Source organism: Barbus barbus (genome assembly GCF_936440315.1).
Source record: "Barbus barbus genome assembly, chromosome: 40".
NCBI lineage: Eukaryota > Metazoa > Chordata > Actinopteri > Cypriniformes > Cyprinidae > Barbus > Barbus barbus.
This window is the reverse complement of record NC_136718.1, coordinates 4556963-4573861: the sequence shown is the minus strand read 5'-3', so window position 1 is coordinate 4573861 and position 16899 is coordinate 4556963. Positions and strand designations below refer to the sequence as shown.

The following is a 16899-nucleotide window of genomic DNA, read 5'->3' as shown; positions in this document are numbered from 1 at the left end:
TAAGAAGAAAATTGGTGTGACTCTGTGTGTGTGTGTGTGTGTGTGTGTGGTAAATGTAAAGACATTTGTATAAGATCATATTTACTTTGATCATTGCAACCAAACCCATTAACACACTAAGTCTTCGGTTTATTTAGCAGAAGGGTTTGACCAGGGTTTTTCTGGGTTTCACCAGCTTAAATTACAGCTACATCCAGTGTTCTTTATGTGTATTTACTCTTTAATCTGCGGAAGTAGTGATATAAAGTAACATTTTTGTTGGTATGCCATAGCTGTTCTGGGTGATTTCTAGGGCATTTATAGTTGGTTACTAGGGCTTGATGATTGCTGGGAAACTGCAAAGTTGCAAGGATGATATGAGTGGTTGTTACTGCATTGCTGTATGCTAGGGCGATCTGTGTGATTGCAAAGACATGGCTAGATTATTGCACCTTAAGTCTCTATGATATTCTGGTCACAAGGCCCAGGTCCTTACTTTAATATAAATCTATTGGATTTTTGTCACTAGTTTTATTTTTCAGCATGCAAGATTTAGTGCTGATTATTAAGTATTATCTATAATGTGTGGGATGAGTTATGTGCTGAAGTTTGAGGAACATTAAAACAATGCTTGTCTTAAATAGGGGCTGAAATTATTGATTAGTCTTGGAATATTATTGATTATTCGATATTACCAACAATGTCAACAATTTAAAAAAAAACACTCAAATAATTATTTTATCTCATATGACAATGTAAGGCCCTGCAATAACACAGTTTGACCGAGGCAATTGAGTGCGGGAAAGTTGTACAAAACTATGAATGAAAAAATGCTAAAGGCCCCGATATACTCAAGTGTTTTGCATTGTTCTGTAAAAGGTAAAAATACGTTTGATATACGCAAGCAGGAATTTACTGTAAGCGAACATCCTGAAACTGATGGGAGCGGCGTTAAGATCAATGTGTATGCTACACTTTTTCCCCTCAGTAACAAAATAAACAACAAGTGAAATAATCGACGATTAGTCATTTAATCGATTAGTCACTCGATTAATCGGTTATCAAAATAATTGTGTGCAACCACCTTGCAGCCCTAGTCTTAATCACCCTAGTCTTAATTGTATTGAAACAGTGATGTAACATGCTATGAATGTGCCTTATGAAGCGCCATGTAGGTCTCCAGAAGCTTCACTGCTCACACAATGCGACTCAGAGGTAAAACCAGAAGGTGGGCAGCTGGTCTCCAATTTCCCACTCTCTCCATATCACAATGCTGGCTTAGACACACAGATCCATTCCTCACAGTGAACGATAGATGGAGAGTGAACAAAGGGGAGAGAGTAACTCGGGGGGTTTAAGGCGGATTAAGGCCTGTCTGCCCCCCTCTGAGCGCTACTGCTGGGAGACTCAAACATGACATAATTCAGAGGAGACTAAAGGACAAAGATCTCTCTCACACACACACACACACGCACTCTGTGCCTCGCTCTCGTCCACTCATCAGACACACAACATCAAATAGTCCCTCCAACAGCCCTCTTCAGATGAATGGTGAATGCTTTACAGTTACACACACATTCAGCGGGTTGAAGGAGTTCAGGCCTGTGAACGTGAAGCTTTTATAGTTTACTGAGGGAGAAAGAGATTTTGAGAGAGATTCTAAGATATTATGAAGCGCCTGAAAATATTGGTACTATTTTCAGGCGCTGCGTAATATCATTGCGCCTGCTGCACCCATGGTACGGCAGCAAAGATCATTTTTTAAATAGGAAAATTATCGAAATTCTTTGGTCATTTTTGAGCGAGATGCTAATCTGATTCAATGATCTCTGCTAAACTACGCTAAAAGTGCTACCGCCAGAACCGGAGATCGGCTGAATGGATTCACAAATGGTAAAACTCAACTGTTTAACTCTTGTGGAGTTGGAAAATGAGCCTATTTTCAAAAAAAAGTGGAGTGTTGCTTTAAGTCATGTGTGTGTGTTTATATATAGCTGGATGTCAATAAAAGTTTTAAATACAGACTTTGAGCTGAAGTCCATCCAGCTGTGAGGTAATCGGTACAGCTGAGCGTTTCCTGAGGCCTGTCTGTCCAATTTAAACCTATATTTAATCTAGAAAACACACTAGTGCTCAACCAGCATGGGGTTTGCAGTGGCTGATATAATGGCGGCTGATATAATGCAGATATACATTTTAATTAATTCATAGTAAATTAGATAAACACAATCTTTCACACACTTTGCTGCATAAATGAGAAAAAAGTAAGAATTACCTAGCCAAAGCCTATGCTGTCTAAATGGTTATGCCACCCCCCCTTTTTACCAAATCATATTTCTTGGAAATGTAACAGCACATCTTCCTTCAAGAAGACATATGAAGTACCATTCATGTCTGTGGCACAAACTGTGCTGTAATGAATTGCATTCCAAGGTCAAATTTAGAACAAATTGTAACGTTAGTAGTGAACACAAAACTACATAAACATAAAAAAACAATATACTCCCACCAGTCGTGTATTGTTTTACAGAGATATACAGTATGCACACACAGTGAAATAGTCTGACAGTCATATAACTGCAATCTGTGTACATTTCCGCCCTGTCATTATGCACAGTAAGCAGTTCCTGACCGCACATACTGTACAGTAAGCATACATAATCATTGCCAAACACACGCTTATAAACATGTCAAATACTCAAACTTGAGTACGAATGACTCTACTTGTGTCCAACTAATGTTATTTATGCTATAATGTAGTGTGACGTGTATATAAAGGTAAAACTGTAAGTTATGTTACATCACACATGTCCTTCTGTAGAGAATGTGAGCTTTTGAGTGTGTTTTTGTTCTGGCCAGTGAACTGTGTTCCACTGGAAACTATTGCAGGAACTGAAATTAGAAGCACATCAAAGCATTAAATGTATTAAAGATGGTTGACTGCAGATGATTGTTAAATGGCTCGTTGAGCACTAAATGAAGTTCTTATGAAATAGTGCTGCCAAATGTTTTGTGGTATAACAATTTTACCATTCTGATAAAAAAAAAAAACAAGATTGTGCTCATAAATTACAATTCTGTTACTCGTTTACAATCTCATATTGTTTTTGTTCATCCATGAAACACAAAGGGAGAAATTTAGCTGCTGTTTTCTACACAGCAAATATTGATTTATACTGTAAATGATATTTGGGAGCTTGAGCAGAGGGAAAGATTATCAGTGGCCTTTGGTCTGTTCTTCACACAAAGCTATAATATGGCTCCAGACAACTTGTAATTCAACACATGAGTTATATGGACTACTTTTATGATTATTTTATGATGCCTAAGATTTCCTTTTGTGTTTGTAAAAAGAAAAAAAAAAATCCTGCGTTAGAAAAACTAGACAGTAAAACAAACTATGACATAATTTTGAGTTTAGACACTTTTTTACTTTTTGGTCTAAGCATTACAGCTTTTTCTGTCTGATCGATTGCCCATTTTTATATTAGATTTGTCTATCTGCTCAGACAGATAAGGGTAATCCTTTTATGGTGGATTCAGTCTGATAACCTCATTCTCATCTGTAGCAGCAAATATGTGTGTCAGTTTGTGAATTAATTTCCACTGGTTGACAGATTTTCATTAAAAAACTAAGCTATATTACTTTTAAAATGATACCTTCTTCTGCTGTATCATGCTATTCAGTCTCAAACACTGGCATTTGTGTGTATTCATTATAAATGTATCCTACAGCGTGAAACATATGCAAACACAAACCAAGATTTTATACTGTCACATTAGCTTTAAGAGAACTCTGATCACTGAACATAAAAAGAATCGGACACATGCGCAAAATTACACAAAGCTCTCATGGTCTTGACATCTCCACGACAATGTATGTTTTGCAGCCAAGCGCTGCATGTCCATAACCAATGGGATTAATTCTCTCCAGCCCGACTGCACGAGAGCAGCACACACACTCACACAAGCAACACAACTTCTATTCTGGTCTCTGAAACATGTTGGAACTCCACCACGACTTCTGGAGCTGGAATGCCTGTGACGGATTCATAACATGCCGAAAACCTTCCCAAAACAACTCCAAACTTCTTATCTACTCCAGGACTGAGAATCCCTGAGAAAAAGTCCTTGCTTATCTCTCAATCAAACATAATGACTTGGAGTAATCACATCTTTATAAATAGCTCTTCTTCGCTGCCCATTTCCTGCAATCAGACCAGCCCATTATCTCCCAGAAGTCATCAGACCAACCGACTCAAGTTTTGATTGTAGAATGTTCTCAAAGTTGGACATTCTAACTCAGAACAGTCATCACTTCAGTTACTTTGTAACAACCACACTCTTAAAAATAAAGGTGCTTCACGATGCCATCGAAGAACCTTTTTGTCTAAATGATTACATAAAGAACCTTTAACATCTGAATAACCTTTCTGTTTCACAAAAGGGTCTTTGTGGTGAAAGAAGGTTCTTCAGATTCTAAAAAGGTAAGAAAGAGATGATTCTTTGTGGAACCAAAAATGGTTCTTCTATGGCATCGCTTGAAGAACCATTTGAAGCACTTTTATTTTTTGAGAGTGCAGATGCACACTGAAGAGAAAGATAATTATTTTTCCATATGTTTTACTTGTAGACAATCCCTCTATCTTCTATAACACATCAAAGAACTGCAAAAGACAAAACGGTCTGACTGCACTCCAAGGAAAATCTTAAATATCAACGCATCAACCACAAATCCTATTCCGTACAGGAGAAGGACAGACCCATTCACACTCTTGATGGATGGATGACCATATATCAGACTTTGTCTGATGATCTTTGCAGTCATCTGCAAAGCGGTGCTGTCCGGTATGACATCTGAACTATGTTTGCCCTGTCTGGAGGATCGGGATATTTATTGATGTGCTTCTATTCCCAGACAGCAGCAGCGTGATGCCATTAACATGAACAAGTTTTTTCACATCCCTTGTATAATATAACATACACATTTAAGACAATGTGATAATTACACATTTATAACAACCAAATTACTGACAGGTTGGTAAGAAGTTCCCTTAGAGGACTGAATGCATTTAAAGAATAGGATGTGACAAAGGGACTTAATCTGCATGAATGAACATACTAACACACACACACACACATACGGGGTGAATGTCCACCCGTGACCCACTGCCCCAGTGCTACCCACAGATTAGATTTCACTGAGACGGATTTGCTTCAGGGAAACCTAAACCTGACATTTATATATGGCATGCATTTATAACCCCAGAACACAAATGCTCAAAGAATGCAAATGAATAGGCTTCGGCAACCTCCTAATTTGAGGAAAAAGTACACTGTTAGATTAAAATGTGATAAATGTGATTCAAAAAATGTACTATATTGAACATTTTAGGGGTAAATAAGGTACAAAGGTGTAAAGTACTTTTAAAATACAATTTCTAATAAGGGATAAGCCAGGGTAAAACCTGCTAGGATGACTGTTTTTGAACTTTTGAAACAAGTAATTCTAACAGGTTTTCACCATGCCATCTTTCAAACACACGCTTCAAACTCTTTCTCGCTCTCTCCAGCTGGGTTGCGTCCCGGGGGGTGTATTACTTTAGGGACAGATGTCCTGAGGGGGTGCTGGTATTATCTAAAGCAGACTCTAAACTGTTATTATCCCCCCTCAACCCTCAACCCATGGGGGACTAATTTAGGTCAGGGGTGGGGGAGAGCGAAAGGGTTCCTCACAACGACAAAATAACCGAAACATACCCTTACTCATTACATCTACACTGAAAAAAAAGTAGATGATGACTTTGAAACAATTTTCACTCAGAAAATGCTAATAAATTTCACAAGTAACACTGCATTAAACATGAAAATTGACTGAAATAGTATTAACGGTAACACTTTAGAATAGGGAACACTTGTCTTTTCCCTCAATAAATTCCTAATTTGCTGCTTATTAATAGTTAGTAAGGTAGTTGTTAGGTTTAGGTATCGGGTAGGATTAGGGATGTAGAATAAGGCATTAATATGTGCTTAATTACTACTAATAAATGGCTAATAATGAATAATAAGCTAGTAATATGCATGCTAATAAGCAACAAGTTAAGAGATCCTAAAATAAAGTGTTACCAAATTAACATATTCCAGTAATCTGTTTTATTTACAAATCAGTGTAATACCCTTCACATACATGTAAAATCCCATCAAACACATGCTCACGGCAACACACACATCTACCTTTAAAATAACTATTTAATATTTACTTTATTTATGAATCACATTTACCTTTGACAGTGTCTTCAAATAAAGGTTTTGTCAGCTCTGCGTAATGTCTGGAGGCAATTTTGTGCCAAAACTATAGCTAAGTTAACCAACCCACACACATATATGTATGCACTTATAAACATTTCAGTCAGTTGAGGTTGTGTAGAGGACTTCTGTTTGGTACAAGAGCCCACCAGCACAAACCAAGCCAAATAAATACTCTCAGTTCACAACTTGCCAACACACACACACACACACACACACACATACAGACATTTAGTTAAACAGAGAGTGCCCTAACGGCAGGACTCGGGCAGTTTAAACACAGCAGCTCAGACATCATCAAAGAAGTGTTCATATTTTGTCACACATTCACAGGATATGAATTTAGAAGCCATAAAGACATATAATCATAAAGATTCTGCACATATAAAACACATGACCAACATATCTAAAGAAACCAAGTGCACACAAAAGTACAATAAAACATACTAACAAAATAACAGTAACAACAAAGACTTGTTTTCTGTTTATATGCTGCATGCAAGTGTGATCCCTTACCCGTAGGCATTGCAGCTCGATCCAGATTTGATCACATATCCACTTAGTATTCCAGACCAGTGCCACACACACACACACACACACACACACACACACACAACACACTCCTCTAATCCTTCAATTCACTTTACATTCTCCCTGAGACACACAGGATAGGGCCGTCTGTGTGAGTGATACTGCGGGTATCTGCACACACACACACATTCAGTAAATCCTCGGTTCACACACTCATGAGCTCTGAGCCGCACCACAACGGTCCTGACGGTCTGCCTGTCACTCACACATTGAGCACTTCTAGATTCTCTTCCCAAATCTCCCTCCCTGTGGCTCCTCCCTCAGACTTCCACAGAATGACTCTCTCTCTCTCTCTCTCTCTCTCTTGAATTCCTGTGAACTCCTGGGGAATTTTTTTGCATGTTTGTCTTACAGTGTTTATTCATTTACTCCCTTCTTTTTTGTCATGTGACTTATTTTAAGTATTTCTATTTTGGCACAACAAAACTTCAACACTGAAGCTTTGACACCGTTTGATTCTGACTGTCTTGAGACAAATTTGGGGAATTATATTTGGAAGTTTATATATATATATATATATATATATATATATATATATATATATATATATATATATATATATATATATATATATGAAATGTATTTAATTGCAGCTTCATTATTACAAATGTGTAATTACAAACATTTAAATATATGACATTCAAGTTTCAGTGGAAACAACATTTAAAATATAATTCAGTTTATCATCAGTAAATTCAACAGTACTGTACACTTTAACCATATTTCAAAAACAATACAATTAATTAAAGGACATATAAAAATGTGATCAAGTCAGAGTGGGTCAAAACAAGCATTCAGCTATAATTAACGTGCAATAAGTGTCTCAAAACATTACATTAGGTTCACATTTAAGTATATTCTTGGTTGCAGTTCATTGTCTGGCATTGTCTTCTCTATAAAGGTTACGTGGCAAAAGAAAGCCTCTTAGACTGAATAATAATTGTGTTATAATTTCACAACAGGATCACACCTATAGCTTAAAATGTTGTCTACCTAGGTTTTGGAATAGAGCCCTGGAATGAGAAAGAAAGAGAGAAAATGATAGCAAGTTGAGAACTAACTTGCATTAGTCAGCAGGTTCACAGTTCACTCTCTCTCTCTCTCTCTCTCACACACACACACACACACACACACACACACACACACACACACACACACTGAAACAGTAGCAGGGGTTCAGGTCTGATCAATAGCGGAGAACAACCCCACATAAAGACTGCCCCAATTATCAATTATCTAGATATTACATTAGATATCATGGCTGTCTTTCAAATAAATAAATAAATATAAACATAAAACATAAGAATAAACACACAGACGCACACATAAACACACACTAACTATTAACTAACTAACTAATGTGCAGGTAAATGATCTCGTGATTTTGTGAAATGATCTAAATTAAATCGAAATGATTTAGTGAATTAACTATTCATAAGATTGAGCAAAAAAATAAATAAATCAACCTGCTAATTAACTAACCGCAAAATATTTATTTATTTATTTTTACTCAGCAATTAAAAAATAATAATTTCTATCATGACCGCTCTCAGAATAGTTTATCATGGTAATAAATATGACGTGTTTGACTGTGTTTGGTCTTGGCAGAATGAGTAAACAGCTTCTGCCAATACATCCACAGACAAACTGCAGTGAGCATGTAAGACATACTGCTGCCACACAAATAGTATATATGAAATGCTATTTATCAGACCTATTGTAAACAGTAGCAGACCTATACAGGTGGAGCTGGGGAGGTGGAGGGTTTCTTTGCTGTCAGAAATCCTCCAGCTTCTCCTGTACAGCTCTGCTACGGGTAATGAACCATGAACCAAGATTGTTTTAAGGAGCTACAGTATCAGTCTGCACCAGCTAGAGTTTCATGACAGAACTACAAATATTTTTTGATAAGGTTTAATTACCTATATTTCTTCATATAAACATTGGGCACTTCTTAAAAACATTTTCATATAATAATTTTATAATTAGTCTTATACTGTAATTATATGTAATATATTTGATCATTTTAACAGAATATATTTGAATTAGATTTATTATTTTTTATTTATTTTTTTATTTACAATTTACATCATATATTTATAAATACATTTTGTCCAATTAGCTTTTTTTTTGTATACATGTATAGGATTATCTAACAGCAAACCAATAAACACAGCAAACATTTAAATTGACATAAGTGATGAGTGAGCAATGAAATAAAGGCATCAATGAGCTTTCATGCCAACAAAATAGCAAACATCAGCATCACATCATTGCCTGTACTTATCTAATGCATCATTCAGACGTCTGTGGTCACCCACTGTGGACAGTTAATCAAAGATTGAGTAATGTTCAGTATTTCACTGGGTAATTAGTAAGTGTGAAGTAAACAGATTTGTGGCTTTGAGCTGATTCAGAATTTCATTGAGTTGAAAAGATACATTCTCCTTGGACACATTCAGAAAGAGACAGAGGTACATGCTAGTACAAGTGACTCTAACACGCCTTAAACGCACACACCCTCTGAACACCTAAAAAAAAGAAGCTTTTTACACAATATAAGCAACTGTAAAAATGATAATACCTTTTAATGAGCATTAGTGTAATGTGTGCATGCACACACACACACTCAGTAACTATTTTGACGATCCTCAATCGGCAGGCTATTCATATCCAGTGACCCAAATTTAAACCCACCTTTCAGCTCCAGCATACAGCTCATCACACACACACACACACACGTTGGTTTTTGTGGTTTATGGAGACTCTCCATAGGCGTAATGGTTTTTATACTGAACAAACGGTGTGTGCTATTGCCCTACACCAACCCTACACCTAAACTTAGCCCTCACAGGAGACTTTGTGCATTTTTAGATTTTCAAAAAAACACCATTTAGTATGTTTTTTAAGCCTTTTGAATTACGGGGACATAGGCAGTGTCCTCATAAATCACCTTCATTCATTCATTCATTCATTCATTTTTTATTTATAAAGCACATTTAAAAACAACCCAGGGTTGACCAAAGTGCTGTACAGATCATAGTCATCAAATAAAGGTACAATTTACAATATCACAAATAGCAAAACAAAGACACTAAGATAGTAAATTAAAAACCCACACTAAAAAGATGAGTCTTAAGTTTTAACTTAAATAAAGAAAGCGATGACTCCATTCGGATTGAAACCGGTAGGCTATTCCAGAGTTTAGGACCTACTGTCGCAAAAGCTCGGTCTCCTTGATGTTTCAACCTAGATCTACAAACAGAGAGCAATCCAAGGCTGTCTGATCTGAGTGACCTAGAAGGATTGTGATACTTTAAAATGTCAGAAAGATACGTTGGTGCTAAGCCATGTAGTGATTTAAAAAAAAAATACTGGAAGCCAATGCAAAGAGGTTAAAATGGGTGAAATATGATCAAATTTTCTACTGCCAGTCAGCAACCTAGCTGCAGCATTTTGTACCATTTGAAGACGACTGATAGATGATTGATTTGCTCCATAATAGAGAGAGTTGCAGTAATCGAGGCGCGAGGTGACGAATGCATGGATGACTATTTCAAAGTTCTTTATAGAAAGAACAGGTTTGACTTTTGCAAGACGTCTTAAATGATAAAAACAGGATTTAACCACAGAATTAATTTGTTTGTCAAACTTAAGACCTGAATCAAACAAGACACCTAGATTTTTTTGCACAAGGAGTAACATAAGAGTTTAAGTAGCCAAGGTCCAAATCACCAAGGTAATAGGAATCACTTGGACCAAACAGTATAACCTCAGTTTTATTCTCATTTAAGGCTAAGAAATTTTGTGAAAGCCAAGTTTTCACTTCATGAAAACAGGCTAGCAAAACCTCTATGTACCTTGAATCATTATGTTTAAAAGGGATGTATAATTGGGTATCGTCAGCGTATAGGTGAAATAAAACTCCAAATTTGGAAAAGATGGAACCCAATGGCAGTAAGTATAGAGAGAATAATGTTGGTGCAAGAATAGATCCCTGCGGGACACCACAAGAAAGATGAGCAATTGAGGAAGTGTATTTTCCCATACAAACAGAGAACGTCCTATTAGTTAAAAAAGACCGGATCCAATTCAGAACGGTACCATGAAAGCCTAAAAGATTTTCCAGACGGGAGATAAGAGTAGAATGATCAACCATGTCAAATGCTGAGCTGAGATCTAAAAGGACCAGAGCAACAGCACTCCTGTTATCTGTAGCCAGCATAATGTCATTAGTAACTTTCAGTAAAGCAGATTCAGTACTGTGTAGTTTTCTAAATCCAGACTGAAAATTATCATGTAATGAGTTAGAATCCAGAAAAGAGTGTAGTTGAGTGAATACAACCTTTTCCGAGATTTTTGAGATAAAAGGGAGATTCGAGATTGGTCTAAAATTACCTAAATCAGATACAGCAAGATTTGGTTTCTTCAAAAGAGGAGTTACGGAAGCATGTTTTAGGCAGTCAGCCAGTACTCAGACACATATTGATAAATAACAGGAGATCAGGCCCTATAGTATCGACAATTTGCTTAAAAAAGTGTGACGGGATACTGTCATACGGACAAAACGTAGGTTTCAGATTAATTATAATGTCTTTACAGGTTTGCAGGGAAATAGAACTAAACATGCTCCAAGTAGAAGAGCACCCGGTTATTTCATGGGAAATATGAGGAGCAGCCGATGATTGAGGTCTTGACCTTGTTATCTTCTCGACAAAAAAGGCCGCAAAGTTTTCGCATAAGGAATCAGACACATCAGGGAAAACATCAACAGTTGGATTTAAAACAGCATCAATAGTTGAGAATAAAACTCTTGGTCTATGGTGATTTTCAGAAATAATCCCAGAAAGAAATTAGATTTTTGCAGACTTGACAGCTTTCTGAAAAATAGAAAAGGACTCCCTTAGAATGTCAAAGGACACTTGCAGCCTGTCCTTACGCCATTTGCGTTCTGCTCCTCTAAAGTTTCGTCGAAGTGAGCAAATAGAGTCATTGAACTAAGGAGCAGATTTTTTGATAGAGCGCTTAATCTTCAGAGGAGCAATATCGTTAACAATATTCAAGCAGGTGTTATTAAAAAGATTAAAATAAGTATTAGTGTCAAAATTTTCTACAGACCAATTTGTGGCTGACAAATCCTCAACTGCCTTATAAGCAGTAGCAAAATCCTCGGAAGCCGTAGGGGAAAATTATCGAACCCAGCGGGCAGTAGCAGAGGAAGTACTAGATCCACGAGGAAGGGCAGTGGTGAAAGTCAGAGATTTGTGATCAGAGAATCCTGAGTCTCTGATCTCCATGTCCATAATGGAAAAACCATGGGAGAATACCAGGTCCAAAATGTGACCTTTGATGTGCGTGGGACTTTGCACCCATTGGGTAAAACTAAAGGAATCCATAAGATTACAGAAATCCTTAGATAGTGGTTTACCGGGACAACAAATGTGAATATTAAAATCACCAAGCAGTAAAATGTTATCGTACATAGTTAATACATTTCCCAAAAAATCAGCAAACTCACTCAGAAAAGCATTATTAAACTGAGGGGGTCGGTAAATAACAACACACAGAACTGGATTTGCCAAGTCCATTAGAGACAATTGAGCCTCAAAACTCTTATAGACATCAGACGGAATAATGCGGCCGTAGAAAGATTTTTTGAAAACAACAGCCAAACCTCTCCCACGACCAGAAGATCGCGAAGTGTTAAAAAATGAACAGTTTTGAGGAACAAGTTCGGAGAAAGGACTTAAGTCCCCTTCTTTTGTCCATGTTTCGGTCATAATCAGAAAATCCAGACTCCGTGAAATGAAATAGTCATGTAAAATAAAAGTCTTATTTAACAGAGAGCAATGCCATCCTGAGCAGCGGTGGATCGTTCTCTTTTTGAGATCCCCTGTTAAGCGGACGCAGAAACTGAGGGTGCACTCTGTCCTGGCGAATCCGAGGAAGCAGACAAAACGTAGTCGAATCGACGGAGCTGGGGATGATCGGCCGAATCCAACGGCAGCGGAGAGGTACATCACACGCAGTCCGTGTAGAGCAGCAGGTAGAAATAACCATTCCAGCTTTTAGTCGAACAGCAATGCCTCCACGTTTACCACGTCTTCGGGTCAAATTTAGGATCATTTAACAAACCATACATCAATGGAAAGCTTATTTATTCAGCTTTCAGATGATGTATAAATCTCAATATCAAAAAATTGACCCTTATGACTGGTTTTGTGGTCCAGGGTCACGTTTACATATACTCTCTGCATATTGTACTTTACCAAAGCTAATGTTACACCACAGAGGAGGAAATGACAGCACTACTCTAGATATACTGAATGAGCAGAGAACACACAGAAACACAAAACTTTGTTTTTTTTTCAGATTATGCTGTAAGTGTTATAAAACGGAAATGTATTAATTTGATGAAGCATTACAATAAGGCTCAGTTTGTGAAATGCAATGAATTATTTATATATATACACATACATACATACATACATATTAAGTTAATGTTGATTTTTACATACACTACAGTTCAATACTTTTTAAACACTTTAATTCAACAAGGATGCATTAAATTGTTCAAAAGTGAGAGTATAAACATTAATAATGTTTCAAAAGATTTCTATTGCCAATAACAGAGTGTCTATTTACACTAAGTGCAAATATCCCGCCTTGTTGGCAAAGGCTATTTACACTAACTCCGCCCACCAACGTGTGATTGGGTTAGTCAACAATGCAAAAAGACAATTGTTTAACATTACTTTCAGTGGCTTAGCTGGTACAACACATGCTTTTTGACGCGATTGACCTGAGTTTGAACCCAACTTTTTTCTTCCTTTTCAAATCCCATATCACATCGGACAGGCATTTATTGTCAATAAAAATGAAGGAAATATTTAAAAATATTTAAATAAAGTACCGGGTAGGGTTAGGGTAGGTGTAGGGAGGGCTTTATTGTCCCAATAAGGTGGCATCCATTTAATAGCCTAATTTGAATTAAAACTATAATTTACGCTATCGTGCGTGTCATGTGTTCCCGCCTCATGTTTCCTTATTTGGTTTGTTTCCTGTCCTTGTTTAATGTGATTATTAGTTAATTCTGTTCCAGCTTTGTTTGTGTAATTAGTCGGTGTATTTAAGTTCCTGCCTGTTCAGTTTCGTGTCGTCTGGTCTGGTCTACTCGTTACTCCCCGGTGTTCCTGTCTGTGTCGGCCTTGCCTTGCCTTGTCTTGCCTTGCCCTGCCTTGTTTGGATTTATTAAAGACTGTTATCTTGAGTTTACTCCTCATCTGCGTGTTCCTGTATCTTGCTCGTGTGTGCACCATGACAGGTGCAGATAATTGCCAATATTTGCAATAAGTAGTATAAATAGCAGAAAATCTTGCTATTTTAACATAGTGCAAATAGAATCCATAGCTATTTTCACTTAGTGTAAATAGCATATTGTTAAAAAATACTGCTATATTCACTTACTGTAAATAGTATCTATGGCTAAGAAAATATGCTACTTGGACTTACTGTAAATAACATCTATCACTATTTATAGTTAGTGCAAATAGCCACTGACTTTAAATAAATGCTGTTATTTTGAACTTTCTGTTAATCAAAGAATCATCAAAATGCACAAATGTTTTGATTAAATAACAATAAATGTTTCTTAAGTAGCAAATCAGCATAATTGATATCTGAAGGATCACGTGACACTGAAGACTGAAGTAATGATGCTAAAAATTCAGCTTTGATCACAGGAATAAATTACATTTTAACATACATTACAGTTATTGTGAGTAATATTTCACAATATTACTGTTTTTACTGTATTTTTGGTCAAATAAATTCAGTCTTTGTGACATAAGAGATTTTTAAACATTTCCAATTAATATTACTTTATTTTGAATGGCCATGAATTAACACAAAACAGTATTATATTTATAAACTAACATTAATCTACAGTTCATTAATGCTGTTAAAATGTTGTAAATTGTTAGTTCATGATACCTAGTGAAGTAAAGTTAACCAGCTAAACCTGATTGCAAAGTAATATCATTATTATTTTATAAATCAAATAGCTGCAGTCCCAGATTATGACTGTGAAATATATACCTACATCTGTTCATCAATTACTGTCTGCATCACTGTACAGCACTCACTAACAATTCATGAATTTGTTTATTGAAATAACATTCCAATCAATGGTTAAGGGTTGGGATTAGGGTTATATTACAGCTACATTAAACAGTTACTGTTATTTATTAATCCAATTTTGCTAAATTCTGGAAATGATTTTTTTTTTACCCCAAACCATTTCAAAGTAAAAAAAACACACACAGTACAGAGGGCTGGGGTGAGGGTTGCCAGAAAGACAGCTGTTGTTATGACAACAGGTTCGGTGGCAGGCCCTGGGATGTGAGGGGCGGGACGGCCCACACAAAAGAAAATCGTTAATAAACAAGTGCGTCCCTCACTCTCGCACTCCTTCTCAAAGAAGGACAGAAAGACAGGGAGAGAGGGTAAACACTCTGCTTACACAATGCACTATATGGGCAAATACAAGTTACATTTGTTGTAGATTTGCATGCATGACACTGTGTTAGCATTTTGAAAAGTGATCTGTTATTCCAGCTGTGAAGTTAACCCTAGGACGTGGATATGCCCTGCTGTAAGGTAGCATCAGTGTGTGTTTGTGTCTGTGTGGATGTATAGTTTTGATGATAAATGAAAGCTATTGTCCCTGATACAAACACACACACTCACTCTGCATTCTACAGCATGTACATACTGAACTCTTCTAGTTTCCCATCTCTCAAGTCACAACATTTCACTATTTCAACTCGAATGAATGTTAACTGGCAATTTATTTGTTCATTTGGTAGCAGTGTAGTAAGTAGGTTATGGTCAGCCTTGAATTTTCAGGGGTCAGTGACACTGTGTGTGTGTGTGTGTGTGTGTGTGTGAGTGATGGAGGAAGGGAAGTTTGGCCTCAGATGATCACGCTGGGTGAGCAGTCAACAGGAGGTGGAAATGGTCTTCCTCTGAATAACATGGATGTTTGTGTGTGTGTGTGTGTGTGTGTGCATGCTGAAGAAAAATGATAATCTAAAAAACATCACAGATTCAACAAATATAACAATAATTTGACAATGACTGTATGTTCATCAAACGGGTCACTTTGTTACGTATCAAATTTTTGCACATCCAAGCGCACACAACCATGCAAACTCAGTAACTCAGTAGAGTTATATAATCTTTCTAAATAACACCTTAAAGCTTACTAATACCACTATGTTTCAGTCTATACACATAGAAACCCATAAATACTCCAATAAATACACATATCAGCACAACACAGTCACAACAAGAACCTGATAAACATGAAAGCAAAACTGTTATAAGAGGTATCTCTAAGTACCCTATATCTCTCTAAATGCCCTACATCTATATGCACATGCATCAAAAACAATACTCGCTGCTGTCACTAAATGTTGAATGTAAAATATATAAAATACTATAATTTAATTCCTGTTGTAAAATGAATGAATAACAACCATAAACTCACCTTTCAAAGAGCTTTACCACTGTTCCCTGGCGCTTGGAGTGATTCACACAGTTCTCTTGTGAATAAAATCCTTCGGATGTTTCCATGTCCATGGGCTCAAGCAGTCTTGCTTGCTGTCTGACACACACAAACACACACACAGCCTGAGACTAACTCTCCAAGTCAGGCTGAGCGTCCACCGTGTCCACACCTCTATGAGATCAGAAAGAGAGAGAGAGAGTGCATATATCTGAGGATCTTTCTCCTGATGCACCATCACAAGACACACACAGTCACTCACTTTCGTGGATGCAGTAACTGGATCACGGATAATGCTGTAGGCAATGCAAATTGAAAAAAAATACTGAAACAAAAAGAAAGAGTTTGAGAGAAAGAAAGTTGGAGAGAAACGGAGGGGTTAAGAGTTAAAGAGGCTACTTTTTTTTTGGGTTACTTTAAAGAGGCTACACACACAGAAATAGATCTGAAAGCTG

General features: G+C 36.9%; 1 protein-coding gene across 2 annotated transcripts in view; it reads right to left on the bottom strand.

The window, feature by feature from the left end:
- Window positions 1-16511, bottom strand: part of LOC306859709 (pleckstrin homology domain-containing family G member 1-like) — a 45695-nt gene extending 29184 nt beyond the window's left edge. The window contains exon 1 of one of the 2 annotated variants that reach the window (XM_079400912.1): window positions 16427-16511. Coding sequence is in view for 1 of the 2 variants with exons in the window: in XM_079400911.1 (XP_079257037.1) it covers window positions 6802-6811 (10 nt within the window). In the remaining variant the exon portion in view is untranslated. Of the gene's footprint in view, window positions 1-6801; window positions 7088-16426 lie in introns of those variants that run through there. The other variant, XM_079400911.1, reaches the window with a different exon arrangement.
- Between the last annotated feature and the right edge of the window lie 388 nt (window positions 16512-16899).